At 37.5% G+C, this 12,416-nt stretch overlaps 1 protein-coding gene across 4 annotated transcripts in view; it reads right to left on the bottom strand.

The window, feature by feature from the left end:
- The window catches only part of Diaph3 (diaphanous related formin 3), a 530,142-nt gene that overhangs the window by 206,518 nt on the left and 311,208 nt on the right, over positions 1 to 12,416 (bottom strand). For all 4 annotated transcript variants that reach the window (XM_045145419.1, XM_004651009.2, XM_045145418.1 and 1 more), the window contains one exon: positions 2,296 to 2,425. In XM_045145419.1, coding sequence (XP_045001354.1) covers positions 2,296 to 2,425 — 130 coding nt within the window. The remainder of the gene's footprint in view (positions 1 to 2,295; positions 2,426 to 12,416) is intronic.

Here is a 12,416-nt window from a genome sequence, read left to right as displayed (position 1 = left end):
AAGAGGAGAAAATTTCTGATAAAGTAATCATTAAATACAGGCCATGTGAGTGGGTTAATGAGTGGAAAGCATGACATATCTAGAGCTCAGAGTTGACTAGGGAAGAAGGCTGCATGGACCAGCTACAATAACCCTCAAGAAAGACTGACCAAATTAATGTTGCAAGCTTACCTTAGTTTAATTTTTTTCTTAGTTTAATTTTTATCATGAAATGTTGGAAACACATGAAGAAATCCTAAACTCAAAAATGAAACAAGAGTTTTGTCACTTTCTACTCATTAATAATAATTCAAATTAACAGAATAGTAGGAGGTGGTAAACAAATCATCATAGATTAAATTAACTTTACTTAGATGAGAAAAATGTATTCAACCCCTAGAAGTTCATAAAGGAAATATTACAATGGTATACAGAGATAAAATAATGAACCAAAATGTTTTCTCTGAAACACAACAGAAAAGCTATAAGCCATTAATTTCTTAGCAAAGAAGCATCTTAATGAATTAGATTTTTGAAAATTGTCATTCCGGAAGGCTCATTAGTTGCAATGTAATTCCCCCCCACACACACACCCCGCTGATCTAGGAGTACCTAATGACCAGGACTTGTTATGTCTCAAAAACAAAGGTGCTTTCTAATTCCTATAATAACTTGCTGAGGACATTTCAAAATGTGAAAACTTTTAAATGGCGATATATGAGAATAGTAAAAGCGTCAATGCAAACAGACTTATTCCAACCCAATTACTACATTTAATCCTCTAAAATATCAATCAATAACTGGGCCATATAAACATGAGAAGTAATTATGTTTAACAATCACCTACGTGATCAAAAACAGTATATTTCAAACATGAACCTGGGTGCTCCCTGCGAAACACATTAGCAGTATTTGCTGAGCCCTACATGTATGCATGCTTCACTGTAACACAGGAAACTAAAATCCCCAAGGTCCCAGAATGCCCCATGGGACGTCAAGAAACAGAACAAAGAAAAGAATCAAATTACTAAGTAAACGCTGCAAGTCCTCATAAAGGTTCACTAATTGCAAAAACATCAAAGGACCATAATACTTATCTAGAATGATAAATATAATCAACCTAAAATAGGTGATTTTTTTTCAAAAATAATTTTTTAGCCAAAACATACTAGAAAACTAATTTTAAGTGGCATGCAGTTCACATCTGTCACCCCAGCATTCAAGAGGCTACAGTAGGATGATGGCTCCAAGTTCCAGAGCATCCTGAGCACCTAATGAGTAGTTCCACTCAAAACACAGCTAAAGACTAGGGAAGAATGAAGTACAAGGCTTTATTAATGGTCTTAGAAATCCAGACTAATTATTTTCAACAGGCTGAACAAAATATAGCAAAGAAATTGATATCTCAGGGTAAAGTTACAAAGAACATCTCATCCAATCACATGTCTCTGCAAACAAAATGCTAAAATCTCCATTTCACAGCAAAATAAAAATTAAAGGTACAGAAAATGATAATATTATTTTAGCAGGAATATTCACTTTAATGTAGAAAAAAACAAGATGTTTTATTTTAAGTTTACAAATTCTAACATTAAGTAAAGAGGTCACCAATATGAACTTGGCATTACTCTAATTAGTAGTCAATATAAAAAGAATACAGATAACTCAGCATTCTAAAGTTATCTTCTAAAACATATTAATAATTGGTAGTTTGGAAACAAGCTGTTTCAATGAAATTGATGTTAACTATAGGTAAAAACTGGATTTTTATGGTGGTCAAATTTGTTATTTAAGTCACACTACAAGCCAGTGTCAGCACTAGCTCCTATCCTTTTGACTTTGCTTCACTAGCCTCCTCAAGCCCACTGGAGAGGCTTCTGCAGGTTAAAAACATGGGTGTTGGAAGATGAACTGAAACTCTGGCAGTGTGCTGTCCAGTAGGGCACCAGAGAGCAAACTTTGACAAAAGGAGGACACTCATGTTGGTACACAGCAAATTATGTGGATGACGCAGGACGAATCAGGACACAGTGCCCACAAGACAGTGGTGACAACTGGGCAGGAGAGGGTGGGGCATCCACATAATTTTATCTACAAAGGAATGTAATTATATATCTAACACCTTGTTGCCTAACCCAAACAACTCAATCAGGATAACTCATAAGATCAATATCCTGCCATTCTCTACTTGCAAAATGTAATCTTCCATGTGAAGATACGATGACATGGACATGCATATGTAAATAAACAGCATCATTTTCTGTCTTTTAGAACTCAAGATTAGAAGAATGAGTATTTCTATACCAAGGCACAAACCTTTACTAGCTTTGTCTAAATGTTCCAAATCGTCCACAAAATTCAGGATGTCGGGGTACTTTTCTTCACAAATGTCCACCAGGAAATGGAGCAGTGTCGTTTTCTGATCTGCAGATTTTATGTCCTTCAGCTAAGTGAAAGAGAGGCATAAGACAGAGTCACAAGTATTTTAATAATCTTCTGATTCAAATACCTTTCATACTGTGTTTTATAGATATAAAATAAGTTGGAAATTTTGTTTCATCTCAAATAATATTTAAATACTTGAAAAGCTGCCTTTTACTTGGTGTTAGTAAAAAAAAATCTGTTGTAAAGAAAAATACCTTTAATCCAATTTAATATGCAATATGTTATGGGAAAATATATGGTAAAATGCATAGGGATGGATGTCTATGTTACATTATTGCCTACAACATTTTTTAACATTTAACATTTGTCCTGAGTTATAGATTACCTAATAGATACTGCAGGAGATGGATTGACAAAATATAGTCACCTCCCCACAAAAGCCATTTTGTTGTTTAAAAAAAAAAACCTGCAGCATATTTGCTCTAGTATGACAAATAGTATAGTACAAAATAGTCACACAGTACATCTCAGTAGAGATGGCACCAGAAGTGAAATGATGAAAACAGATCATGTGGATTTAGATAAAGGTGGAAAAAAGTCCAGTCTACAGCATTCCAGGCAGACACAATAGCATTTGTAAAGACTTCTTATAGACTGGACTTGATTTACCCCACAAGGCTCTGTTTGTTAGAAGTTGTCCTTCAGTGTAGTGCTACTGGGAGGTAGAATCCTTAGGAGAAAAAATACACTGAGAAATCCTTGGCAGATGTCATTAGTGTGAGAATAACCCTGAGCTTGCCCAGACTTCGCTGGTTTAAGATAGTAGCACATCACCCTGCACTGTAATTTACCATGATTGGATGCAGGCCTTGCCAGAACTAAGCCTAAGCAGGCACTATGATCTTGCCTAGAACTTCTAAAACCAATGTAATCAGATAGATGATAGATAGGTAGTGAGGGAGAGACGGGGGGGGGGGGGAGAGAAAGAAAGAAAGAAAGAAAGAAAGAAAGAAAGAAAGAAAGAAAGAAAGAAAGAAAGAAAGAAAGAAAGAAAGAAAGAAAGAAAGAAAGAAAGAAAGAAAGAAAGAAAGAGAGAGAAAGAGAGAAAGAGAGAAAGAGAGAAAGAGAGAAAGAGAGAAAGAAGAAAGAAAGAAAGAAAGAAGGAAGGAAGGAAGGAAGGAAGGAAGGAAGGAAGGAAGGAAGGAAGGAAGGAAGGAAGGAAGGAAAGGATGGACACACCAGGGCCTCCAGCTACTGCAAACCAACTCCAAATGCATGCATAACCATATATATTCGGCTTATGTGGATTCTTGGAAAATCAAACCTGGGTACTTTAAGGCTTTACAGGCAAGTACCCTAACTACTAAGCCATCTTCCAGTCCTCTTCCTTCTTAATAACAAGCCATCTCAAGTATTCTGTTTACATCAACAAAGAACTGATTACTACAAGCTATAGATGAAGCAACACACAGCACATTGGAGGAGGCTGTGTGATTACAAACTGAATGTATGTGTTGAGGGAGGTAAATAGGGACAGTAGAAAAACATGAATCAGAAAAGGAAAAATATGTCATGTAATAAAAATAAGGGTTGGATTATTGAGCCGCCAATATAGATTAGATAAGAGAGGACTGTACATATATTAAAAAAAAAAAAAAACTTCCCTCCCGTCCAGAGAAGGTAAAGGATTAGATATGGAAAGTAACAGAAACATGAAGACTAATTTATAAAAACCATAGCGATAATCCAGACAGATACTTAAAAAAAAACAGGTAGCTTGATCCAAGGTTGTACCCTGGGACTGAAGTCAATGGACAGACTGGGAAAGGAGACACAGGTAGCACTGGTGATGGAAGCACGTCAGAAAGGACAAAAACAGAGATTTAGGTTGGGTTGTGTGGACAAAGAAAATAAATGTTTCCATTCTGGGCAAAAATAAACTTGAAACTTTAACATAATATGCAAGAGGAAATGTACATTTACACAGAAAATATCTCTAAAACTTTTGTTTTTCTGTTCACTAATGCCTTTTGGGCCTTTTGTCCGAATTGTTGACAACCCAGAAAATTTTAAAACAACTCATATACTCTATTTGTATCCATGTTATCTATGTATATTTATACTTTATATATATATGAATGAAATAAATAAGCATTTTGTACCCTTAGAACCAACTTTCCATCCTTGAGGATGACAGTATCCCTACTGAAGACACAAGGACAAACCTTAGAAGAAACAAACTCCAACAGCAGGTAGAATCGGCGCGGGGTGGGGTGGGAAGGAGAAAGAGGAAAAGAAATAAGACAACACAGGCTCAGTTAGAGGGCTGGCCTGTCCTATTCGGAAGGGGTCAAGGAACGTTATCAGAAGGGAGGAATGGGGAAGCTACCATCTGAGCAGCTTGGGGTTAGTACAGTGATTGGGTCAGGAAGCCTCGGCAGGGAATGGCTCACCATTCCCTAGCAAGGAGCAATCATTCACAATAACATACAGCAAAGGGCACAACCATAGACAAGTCACTCTTGGCACATCTAAGTGTGCACAGCATAGCGTAGAGTGTCTAGAAGCTTCCCTAGTAACAATTTTCTACATCAAAGCAGGTATGGGTGCATACACTTACATAGGAAATATTGTTTTTAGCCTCCTACATCAATAAATGCAGAAAAATAGAAGCTGGGGAAATGGCTCAGTGGACAAAGTGCTTATTGCGCCAGTGAGGACCAGAGTGAAGATCTCAAAAACTCATATGAAGCCAGAAGGGCTAGCTTATGTGTGTCGTCCCAGTGCTCTCATAATGAAAAGGGAGGTGGGCAACAGAAGAATATCCTTAAACTCCAGCCAGGAAGCTGGGGCCCTCCAAAGTGCATAATAATCAGATCTTACCACTAACAAGGTGGAAGGACTAACACCCAAGGGTGTCCTCTGAGCTCAGCATGTATGCTGTGGTGCACACACATAAATGTGGATATATACACAAAAAGATGGATTATAAACATATGCAGTAGAAGTTATTTTTAGACAGTGAATGAGAGATATCACTGTCATCACAGCTATTAAAACAGTATTTATTATGAAAATATTACAGCCCTTGAAAATGTGAGTCTTATTTTAGTTGTTACACATGAATAAACATATTAAAGGTTCAAGTGCTCCAATGGCCTACTGAATATGTGTAACTCACAGAATGGTTCCTGTCTGGTGTGTAGATCAGTGGTGAAGCGCTTTCCTAGCATGCTTTTGTCTCTGGATTCCATCTTTGGCACTATATCACAACACATATACATACATCATTTTCACTATCACTAAAGACAACAAAAACAAAGACATGTGGGCTGGAGGGATGGCTTAGCAGTTAAGTCGTTTGCCTACAAGGCCAAAGGACCCAGGTTCGATTCCCCAGGACCCATGTTAGCCAGATGCACAAAGGGGCACACACATCTGAAGTTCATTTGCAGAGGCTGGAGGCCCTGGCGTGCCCATTCTATCACTCTCTCTCACCCTATTTCTCTGTCAAATAAATAAATAATAAAATATTAAAAAAAAAAAAGACTTGGGATACCATGAATCTTCCATCCATTATGGGATACCATCTTATAAAACATATAGACTTAACAATATCCAGGAATGCTTCAAAAATATATTTTTAGAAGACTCCATTGTTAGTTAGGCAAACTGGCACTAGCATATGTGCATTCTCTACTAATGATAAACATGCCGTTAAACAAGTTAATAGCCATGGGTAAACTGTTGGGTCTTAGTTTGCACACAAATAACAAAATGAAACTAGACATAAAAATTATGCATCATAGTGGATCTAAGTGTGCACAAAAAGAAAAAAACTGAAATCTAATCACAACAACAAATAAAATAAAAATGAAGATGCCTACATATACTGTCTGTTCCAAAGTCATGTTCTGCATGGTTAGATCAGTTGAAATTTTTGTAGTGGTTTCTGTTTTTAGACATAAACTCAGAAAGGGTCATTTGATTTGTAGCTTTCCTTTTAACACTCTTTGATTCACACCATCATTTCTGATAGTTAAAGCGAATTCACTAATTTACAAGTTGGCATAAAAGTTTTGATCCATTTTGCTAAAAAAAAAAAATCACTACTACAATGGCAAAGAGGTTTAATTTTACTTATTTTACTTAAATGACTACTTGGGGTTTACTGAACAAACCACAGTGACCAATCTTTCTATATTTTACAACTTTCATGACTCCAGATTAACATCTTCAACCACTATAATTTGCAAGAGATTGATAAAGTTTTCCAGAAGCATTTTTTACTATTTTATTTATCTGAGAGAGAGGGAAAAAGAGAGAGAGAGAGAGAGAGAGAGAGAGAGAGAGAGAGAGAGAGATAATGGGCATACCAGGGCCTCAAGCCTTGCAAACAAACTCCAGACGCATGTGCCCTCTTGAGCATCTGGGCTATGTGGATCTTAGGGAATTGAGCAGGGGTCCTTTAGCTTTGCAGGCAAATGCCTTAACAGATAAGCCATCTCTCCAGCCTTTATCCTTTCTTTTTAAAAAATATTTTATTTGTGGGGGGGGGGAGCATTTTTTTGATACAGGTAAACATCCAGCAACTACTAGGATGACTTTATGAAGAAACCACAACCCACTACATCAACCACAATCTTTACTCACGAGCAGTAAGAATAAGGAATGAGAATTCTGGGGCACGATATAGTTTGTAGCATCTGACAGTTAAATGTTAAGTGCTAAGGTCCAACACAGGTTCAGTTGTTCAGAGAAAATATAGAACCAACACTAATTTTGAGGGAAGGAGATGCTATCGTACAGGATGGAAGACAGGGAATGATTAGCAAGGCTATGTCACTGGCAGTGCATAGTATTAAAAACCATCCTTACTGATTATGAAGTGGAAACATGAGTTTATCTACCTTCCTAAACTTATATTTAACAATTCTGAGATTTAAAAGAAATCACTAGGCAGGTATGGTGATGCATACCTTTAATCCCAGCACTCCGCAGACCGAAGTAGAAGGATCACTGTGAGTTCGAAGGCAGCCTGAGACTACATTGAAACAAACCACTCAAACTTCTGAATGAATTTGAGCCCAGCTTAGTATATGAAAGGCTCAGATAGAAGTTTCTTTGGAAGGACATGTGGAGATATTCTGCAGGACCAAGATTCTTCATTCACATCCTAACATTCTAAGAAAAATCCTAGTGCTGCCAAGGGATCCTTCCTGCCTCAATGACTGTGCTTTCTCATTCCACCCTACCTCAAAATGAAAATAAAGAAGCATACTTAAAAAACTAAGGCACAAGAAAATATAATTTGCAAGCTCTGTGTCTATTTGATCAATACATTTTATTATGCTTGATGGACATAAACAAAGAGTCATATTTTGTTTTAACTAATTACTCATTATCAGTGATTGAGTTAGAACTACTACTTAGAAGGTTGTATTAACTTTACTAAAATGAAAAATGACTTAAACAAACTTTGCAATGCTAGTTTTTTTTGGGGGGGAACTAAAATATTTCTTTGAAATCTTGTTCATGTCAAAATATGCTTTATGTAAATCATAACAGACATTGCTTGACAGGATTTCCTTTTGTATTATGGTTGAGAGAGATATCTGGCTGATGAGAAATCATCACCGTTAAATGGAATTTCTTATTCAGGTATTGTTTCTTTAAGGTACATTTAATGTGGCATAAATGTCAAATAAACAGAAAGATGGATGGAGTTTCTCCAACCACTCTGTTCATTCCAGACAAAATAATGTTAAAAGCAGATCCTGTAATAAATCATGGCCTACTTGTCAGTCTGAAGTACAACTCCCTTGTAACAACAATGCAAGGTTTTGGAGTATTTTTCAGGTTCTCAGCACAAATTTGGATGACATTTAAAAAATACTCCATTGTTTTAATCACAAGGAAAAAAAAAGGTCTTAAAATCAAAACCAGGTTCTTACAGAACTATAGAAGCCAAAGAACCAGAGCCAGCCCTATACTCTATGAATAACAGAATTTATATTTTACGATGCTGTCAAGGACAAAGCAAAGGCTGAGAAGGTAAGGTGCTTGACACATGGTGTGTGGGGCTGTAATCCCAGCACAGGGAGATGAAGATAGGAATGTCCCTGGGGTTCACTGGCCAGCGCGTAAATGAAGTGGTGAACTTCATGTCAACTAGAGATTCTGTCTCAAGAAAACTGGAAAGTGTTTTCTGAGGATGAAACCTGGCATTGTCATCTGATCTCCACTTACACACAATTGCATGTGCATCTGCTTGCGTCTGCAAACATACACATGGGCAAATAAGAAAGGAATGTTGCCAGGCCACTAAATTTTTCCTCATTGTTTCTGTAATCCAAGTATGTATCAAAACAGTAGTCTCTGTAGATTTTATAGACATTGTTGAAAGTCAGAAACCATAATTCTGAGAATCTTAAAATGGTACCAGGTACAGTAGAACACTCCTGCAACAACAATGCTGAATGAATAACTGTTGGGCAAGTACTTGGAGACATGGACAAGGCAACGATAATACCACGTATTTAGTGCCTGAAACAGACACCATGTGACAAGAGAGGAGCAAGGATTATACCTGTTATTTACGGGACTAAAGAAATTTAGAGATCAGTTGGCTCATTCATTAACACTTACTTTCTATGAAAATTTGAGCCGATGTCTGTGCGAAGAGCTAGCTTTTAACCACTGCAAACTATAGTTCCTCTACAAAAATCTTCAGTGTTGAGCTGGAGAGATGGCTTAGCAGTTAAGCGCTTGCCTGTGAAGCCTAAGGACCACGGTTCGAGGCTCGGTTCCCCGAGTCCCATGTTAGCCAGATGCACAAGGGGGCGCACGCATCTGGAGTTCGTTTGCAGAGGCTGGAAGCCCTGGCGCGCCCATTCCCTCTCTCTCCCTCTATCTGTCTTTCTCTCTGTCTGTCGCTCTCAAATAAATAAATAAAAATTTTAAAAAAAATCTTCAGTGTTATTACATATCACAAGCAAAAAAAAAAAAAAAGTTACAAATGCACTGGATGAAAACAGTAGCAAAACAACAAAGGTATATCAAATGTGATTTAAAGTTCTAATGCCCTACAACCCCCAATTCCAGTTGTCAAAACCTCTCAAATTAGACAACCTACCACCTGGATTATTTCTAGCTCCAAGACCATGCCTTCCTTTTAGCTGATTTATCTACAAATGAATAAAGAGAGACCTAATATATACCATTAAATGAACTGAATGGCTACTGCTGATGAAGTATATAATTGAAATGGGAAGGAAAAAGATCAATAGATATGTGCAGATGTACTGAACCAAGAGGATATATTTCTCAGATAGGAATCTCAAAAACTCAACATGCTGGTAAAACCAATCACCATTATAGAATGCATAAAATGTTCTGATGCGTGTGTACATGTCCACATACATTTTAAATACTAACTGTGCTGATGAGTGGTTTTAAAGAGTGGGTATTCTTCCTGGTGGCAGTTATAATGTGCACTGATGTTCCCCATGGCCCTAAGTATTTGTGATTAAGTCATACTCAATCCCTAGCTTATACAGCTTTTGAGATTTGCTGGAAGAAGTGGGCCAAAGGGCTTGGACCTTCAGGTTTATTAATCGAGCTTTCAATCAAGACTGTAAGGTGCAATAATTTTTTCCCTTCCATATACTGTTTTTGATCAGGTGTTTTGTCCCAATGAAGAAAAGGTGACAGTTGGGCTCTACTATGAAAGGGAATAAAATAAGTTGTGTAACCACTGCCATAGTTATTAGTGACTCAATGGCTATCACAGTGATTTGAAATATGTAAGCAAACTGATATTTTTGATAGCTATACAAGAGACATATTAGATAAGTTTTATATGATGTTAAAACACAAAAACTATGTATTTGTTGCTCATTTTTAAAAATGAGTTGATTGCAATATTAAATGACCAAGAAGATATTTCAAATACTGTGGACTTTAGTAATTGCAATAAACTAGTTACCACCATCAGACATAGTATCTTTTAAATTACATTTAGAGAATACTTAATTTTAGTGAGCAGAGCCATTTCTATATGAAAGTATTTAGCATTTAAGTCAAAGTTGAGCTTATTGTGATACAGGAATTTTGGGGTTCCTCCCTAGGCACCAATACAAGCCAACACACAGACAATTTTGGTGTGTCTCCAAATTAATCTATTATGAAGGAGGAGAATGAAATCTACAAATATGGTTCAGAAAGATTTTATTATAGCTTAGAACGTTAGGAAGGAGAGTGCTAAGAGGAGAGCTTAAGGGACGGAAAACAGCTCTTGCCAAGGAGGTAAGATGGGTTTTGAGAAGCCCATTTTGACACTCACATTGGGTTTTTAAAAAATATTTTTTTTATTTTTGTTTATTTATTTGGCGGCGGGGGGGGGGAATAGAAAGGTAGAAAGGGCATGCCAGGGCTTCCAGCCACTGCAAACGAACTACAGATGCATGTACCACCCTGTGCATCTGGCTTATGTGGGTACTGGGGAATTGAATCGAGGTCCTTTGGCTTTGCAGGCAACTGCCTTAACTACTAAGCCATCTCTCCCGACCACACTGGGGTTTTCCATGGGCCCCATCAATGGGTGGCTGACTTAGATAGTCAAGTTTGAACATCGGGTTTCGGGAGTCAGGACTTCTGGAAAGGGCAATCTTCCCAGAAATCATAGTTCTCTCAGAGGGAAGTAGGAGTCCGTGAGGGGCAGAGAAGAGGAAAGGCCAGACTCTTCTGATGTTTCTGACCTGCAGTACAGTGCAATCCCTAGACTTTCCCCTGTAGGACTGTAGCAGACAGCTTCAGGTTTACTGAGATGAACTTCCAGACCAGGCAGTTATGGAGGAAGGGATTCATTGGTGCTTACAAATCCAGGGGAAGTTCCATAATGGCAGAAGAAGCTGGCCTGCTTTCACAGGTTCAAGCAGAGAGAGAGAGAAAAACCCCAAAACACCACACAGCACACTTCAGAAAAACCCAACTAGGCACACTGTGCACATCTTTAGATTGGAATTCCAGACACACTACCACACCTTAAGGCTGGATCGTAAGATCTGCCCAGTGACACCTCCTCAAGCCAGATGGCTACATATTTGAGTTACAAACTATAATAAAACACTGAATATATTGGGGGCCGTCTACTGAAATTACTAAAAGGACCAAGGACAATTTCCACACTTAAGTCAAGAAGGGTATATGCTCTTTGGGTGAGATAACCTCAATGAATGCCTCAGTTTCATTATCAATTGTAAACCAATGTTTCACTAATTATACTTCACCCTTCTACAAAATATCTAAAACAGCTCAGTGTTCTTTATACAAAAGGAATGTGAATTTCTTTTGCTACTTAGAGATTAATAAATATTATAGTCACAAAAGATAAGTGGGAAAAGAATTAGAATAAATGATTGACAAGGGAGAAAAAGCAGTTGGAATACAATCATGCAGCAAGAACACTAAGTGTCTGGTGGTCACAAGTATCTAAAGATGTAAGATGCTTCAGCAGCTGGATGAGGCCCTCCACCAAACCGTGAGAACACCTAACCAAGGCAGGTCCAGTGAGGCTAGCATTTCCCACGCCACTGCAGGCAAATGAAAATTCTCTAAAAAACAATCTAGGGATAGGTCAACAATTATGAAGCTTCTTCTTATACAGGCAGTTTCAGAAAACTCAGAGTCTAATGTTGATTAAACAAAGCTACATAACTAATGTGGTTTAAAATACCAATCTCTTAATCTAGGAGAAAGAATGTTTCCTATGAATTATCAGTAAATACTGCAGTAAAGGTATAGAAAGTAAATTATATCATTAGTATAAGTGGACCAAGTACATTAGTTTTTAATGAAAGGGTTTTAGCTTTAACAGATTAATTTTGAAAAGTTTTCACTTTAGAGAATGAATAAGCAGAACATACACTCCCACATACCATTATGTTGTAATTTGAATGTAAAATGCAGCCCTCCGCACCTCAAGGTGGTGCTGTTCAGGAAGGCTGGGGAATATTTAAGCGGAGAAACCTTGCTGGAAGAAATGGGTATGC

This window comes from Jaculus jaculus, chromosome 3 (assembly GCF_020740685.1).
Source record: "Jaculus jaculus isolate mJacJac1 chromosome 3, mJacJac1.mat.Y.cur, whole genome shotgun sequence".
Lineage (NCBI taxonomy): Eukaryota > Metazoa > Chordata > Mammalia > Rodentia > Dipodidae > Jaculus > Jaculus jaculus.
The sequence above is the reverse complement of the archived record's forward strand: the minus strand, read 5'-3'. Positions and strand labels throughout refer to the sequence as shown.